General features: G+C 58.3%; 1 protein-coding gene across 1 annotated transcript in view; it reads right to left on the bottom strand.

Moving 5' to 3' along the window:
• CCDC134 (coiled-coil domain containing 134) overlaps window positions 1–828 on the bottom strand; it is a 2,677-nt gene extending 1,849 nt beyond the window's left edge. The window contains exon 1 of the mRNA XM_010291489.1: window positions 714–828. Within this exon, the coding sequence (XP_010289791.1) occupies window positions 714–816 (103 nt within the window). The 5' untranslated portion in view covers window positions 817–828. The remainder of the gene's footprint in view (window positions 1–713) is intronic.
• Window positions 829–3,785: the final 2,957 nt, after the last annotated feature.

The following is a 3,785-nucleotide window of genomic DNA, read 5'->3' as shown; positions in this document are numbered from 1 at the left end:
GCCTGAGGGATGGGGGGCAGCTCCTGAGCCAGGATGAAACATGGGTTTCCAGTGAGCCCCTTTGCCCGGACACGCCAGCGGGGCACTGAACGCTGGGCACTCATGGGGAGCCCAGCTTTATATATGTCTCCATGAGCACATGTATTAAATATCTTTTCATACTTTGCCTGTTCACCAGGGGATGCTGCTGTGTGCCAAGAAGGGCTTGCATTAGCCCACCTCCTCATGGCACAGAGGAGACCAAGTGCCACAAGCTCAGGAGCCCTCTTCCATCATCCCAGCCAGTGACCCCAAAGCACCGAGACCCACAGGTGTGCTCTGCCATCCAGCTGGCCACGCCACTCCCAAGAGAGGGCTGGGGAACGTGCTCGGTGCCCAGCTTGCTGGAGCAGAAAGGAAAAGTGCTGTGCTCAGGACAGCACCAGGCATCACCGAAAAACCCATCTCTTCTCCTGCACCGAGCCAGGAAATTGGTTAGCAAACCCAGGAGCTCAGCTAAAGCTTTTCTACAGAAGAGCAAAAAGGCAACTGCCCAACAGTTCTGGGTCCTCTCTCTTCCACCCCCCTGTGCCCCTTTCGGTGGTCTCTGACCTTTTTTCCCTGTGCACCAGCTCCCTCTAGCCTCAGCGCTGTGCCCCTTTCGGTGGTCTCTGACCTTTTTTCCCTGTGCACCAGCTCCCTCTAGCCTCAGGGCAGGCTGCCAAGAAGGATACAGATTTCCAAGCCAGAGTCCACCCTCTGTTTTTCCAGGTCTGCGAAGCTGCCCCGGGTCAGCAGCAGCGCCAGCAGAAAGGGACAGATGAAAAGAAAATCCATGTCGGCTGCCGCAGCCTGGAACAAAATGGACCAATAAAACCAATGACCAGCAAGGAGACTTACCAAAGGGATAAGTGACACGAACCTCTCAGGACTGATGGCACGTCGCCCTCGGCACCAGGGTCCTCGCCCTCCTCTCCCTCATCCCCACAAGGGGTTTGAGGGAGACAGTGGCCAGAGCAGGGCCACGGGGCGACGCTGCAGCCGGCCCGCTCTCCCCTGCGGGGGGAAGCCCTGGTCTCCCTCTCCTCTCTACCTGCCTCCACTGCCGGCTGGGCCCCCAGGGATCTGACTGAGCACTGACCCAGCATAAAAATTAAGTCCTACCCCTTCTCCCAAAAATAACAGCTAGCTTTCTGCTGGGTTTGTGAGCTAGAGCAGCCCGGCAGGGCCGAAGGGAGGAGGAGGATTGCTGACGGGCTGAAGCCCACCTCTCCCTCAAGCACAGGCTTGACCAGCTCAGCCACCTCACTTCACCTCCTGGGCTGCTGGGACCTGGACCCCTCCCCTCACTACAAGCCGGCTGCCAGCTGCCGGCCCCACACCAAAATGCAGCAGTTGGGTGACCTGGGGGTAACTCGCCCCTTGCCGCAGGCGTGACCCTCCCCAGGCAGGGCCTGAGGCTCTGCAGGGACGTGTTTGGGCAGAGCTGCTCCTGGCCACGAGGGTCCCTCAGACAGAGCCAACGTGCAGAAGACAGGCTAGAGGAGAAGGTCCTTGGGAGCAAGGACCCCGGTCCCTGGGACAGCCTAGACCTCGAAAAGGAGAGCAGTACCTCGGCCTGCGGGCAGCGGGACTCGAGGCGGCCTGTCCGCAGGGACGAGGTTTCCGTGGAGCCGAGCAGTGGCCACTGGTGATTAGGGAAGGGGCAGCAGCTCCTTCAGAGGCATCCCCTGAGCCGCCTCCTGCTCCCGAAGGAAAGGCAGATGGGTGAGGCCCCCAGAGCTGCTCCAGCCCTGCCGCCTCGCTCCCCTCCTGAGCCCGAGCTCGCCTGCCTGGCCGAGCCTCTCTCTGCAATGCCCTAACACTGGAACAGAAACAAATCCCTTCTTCACACCAAATCTGGTTGTTGGGGTTTTTTTTCTTTCTTGTCATTTTTCTTTTTTAAACAAATACGATTTGTTCAACCTCAGGCCCACGAGTGAGGCAAAGCAGGCAGCACCAGCAGCACCCCCAGCCCCTGCCTCCTGCCCAGGCTGAGCCAAGCACCCTCGCACCCCCCGGCACGGGCAGGGAGACGGCGTCAGGTAAACACGAGAAACCCTCTGCACTGCCTTGCTGTCGTGCTTTGCGAAAGGCAGCCCCCCCGGAAGGGAACGGATCAGGGTAACTACAACCAGCGTTACAGGGGAAGGCATGGCTGCCCCCGGTGTGGGCTCAGCATCACGCCCAGTGTTTCGGACAAGACGCAGAGCCAGGATGGCAGCACAAGCCTCCCACACCAGGCCTGGGGTCTGTCCCCTCTGCCCGCTGTGCCATGAGGCTTAAGGCATATTCCAGGCACCCTGAAGGCCACGAAGCACACCAACGAGCCGACGCTGTAAGGAGAAATTCTCCAGCCCAGGATGCTCTGCTGGACCCACCAGCCTGGTTGGCTTCCAAGAGACTGCTTCACCCTGCCAAAAAACACGATCCAAGGGCTCAAGGCCTGGCTCAGCGAGGGGGTGCAGGTCCCCCCATCTGCAGAGCCCCCCACAGCTACTCGCTCCCTCCCAGGCTCTCAGGGAGGGGGAAGAACAGCAACTCAAAAGCACAAACTGTGACTGCCCTGTCACCTGGGCTCCTGTTTGCCCTTCGGACCAGACATGCGGCCACCAGGACCAGGCTGTCTATTTGCTGCGCTCATGGAGAATCGGAGGCCTCCAGACCAGGCTCAAAGGCAAACAGCAGAAATGCTGCCCACAGCAGTCCCAGGGCAGGGCAGGGGCTCCAGCATCCCCCCCTTCCGACATGGGAGCCTGGTGGCCAGAGGATGCCCCGCAGCCACCCCAAGGAAGGAGATGCTGAGCTGCAAAAAACACCCGCTCAGGCAGCAGCAGAGCGAAGCACGGCTCTTGGCCGAAGCAGCTGCTGGCCAGCTGGGTGCTGCAGCAGAAAGCCCACCAGCCTGCCTGGCTGTCCCCACGTCTCGGAACAGAGAAGGGTTTTTCCAGAGACACAACAGCAGATGCTGCAGTATAGACGGTTAGTGTTTCCAATTAAAATGTTTTTAATGACTTTACAAATCCTCCTGCAGCAGCCCTACAGATTGTGCCATGGGACAAGGTGGGAAGAAGAGGACTGGAGAACCACATGACACCAGCAGCCCATCACCTTTTTGTCTGACCCCCTCCCTGCTGACACTCATTCTCACATCGAAGCTACTGACTGCCGTCGTCCATCAGGACACCCCAGTGATGAAAATGAAGCAGGAGCCAGTTGCTGCCCTCACCCATAGGGAAAGTAAGTCAGTAGTGCCACGTGGGACCAGCTTGGGCTTATTTCCCTTCGCTGCTCTACCCATTTCATCCCGTTTTAATAGCAGAGAACATTCCCTCCTCTCCAGGCCGGACTGCGTGATCACAGGGATGCCAAAGCTTCTATGTTCTTTCATGCTTTCCCCACGATCCCTCCCTCGTGTCTTCGCATCCACTGTGGGACGAGATGAGACAGAAACAGTGCAGAGCTGCTCTTCTCTTCCCTCCCTGCTCCTCCCTGAACTGATCCTTGCCAAAGCAGGCTCTGCCTGGTGCTCCCAGAGCAGTCCAGGGAGCCAGGGTCTGGCCTGATGCTCCAGATGGGAAGGAGTTTCCACCAATATTCCCTCGCAGCCCCGGCCAGCTGGTTGCTTCAGCAGAAAGCCCACCAGTCTGTCTCGTTGTCTCCCATCCTCTTAATTTAGACGTGTTTTTCCAAAGGCACGACAACAGATGCTGTGTTATAGATGGTTAGTACTTTCCATTAAAATGTTTTTAATGACTTTATAAATT

Source organism: Phaethon lepturus, unplaced genomic scaffold, assembly GCF_000687285.1.
Source record: "Phaethon lepturus isolate BGI_N335 unplaced genomic scaffold, ASM68728v1 scaffold40277, whole genome shotgun sequence".
Classification (NCBI taxonomy): Eukaryota; Metazoa; Chordata; class Aves; order Phaethontiformes; family Phaethontidae; genus Phaethon; species Phaethon lepturus.
The sequence above is the reverse complement of the archived record's forward strand: the minus strand, read 5'-3'. Positions and strand labels throughout refer to the sequence as shown.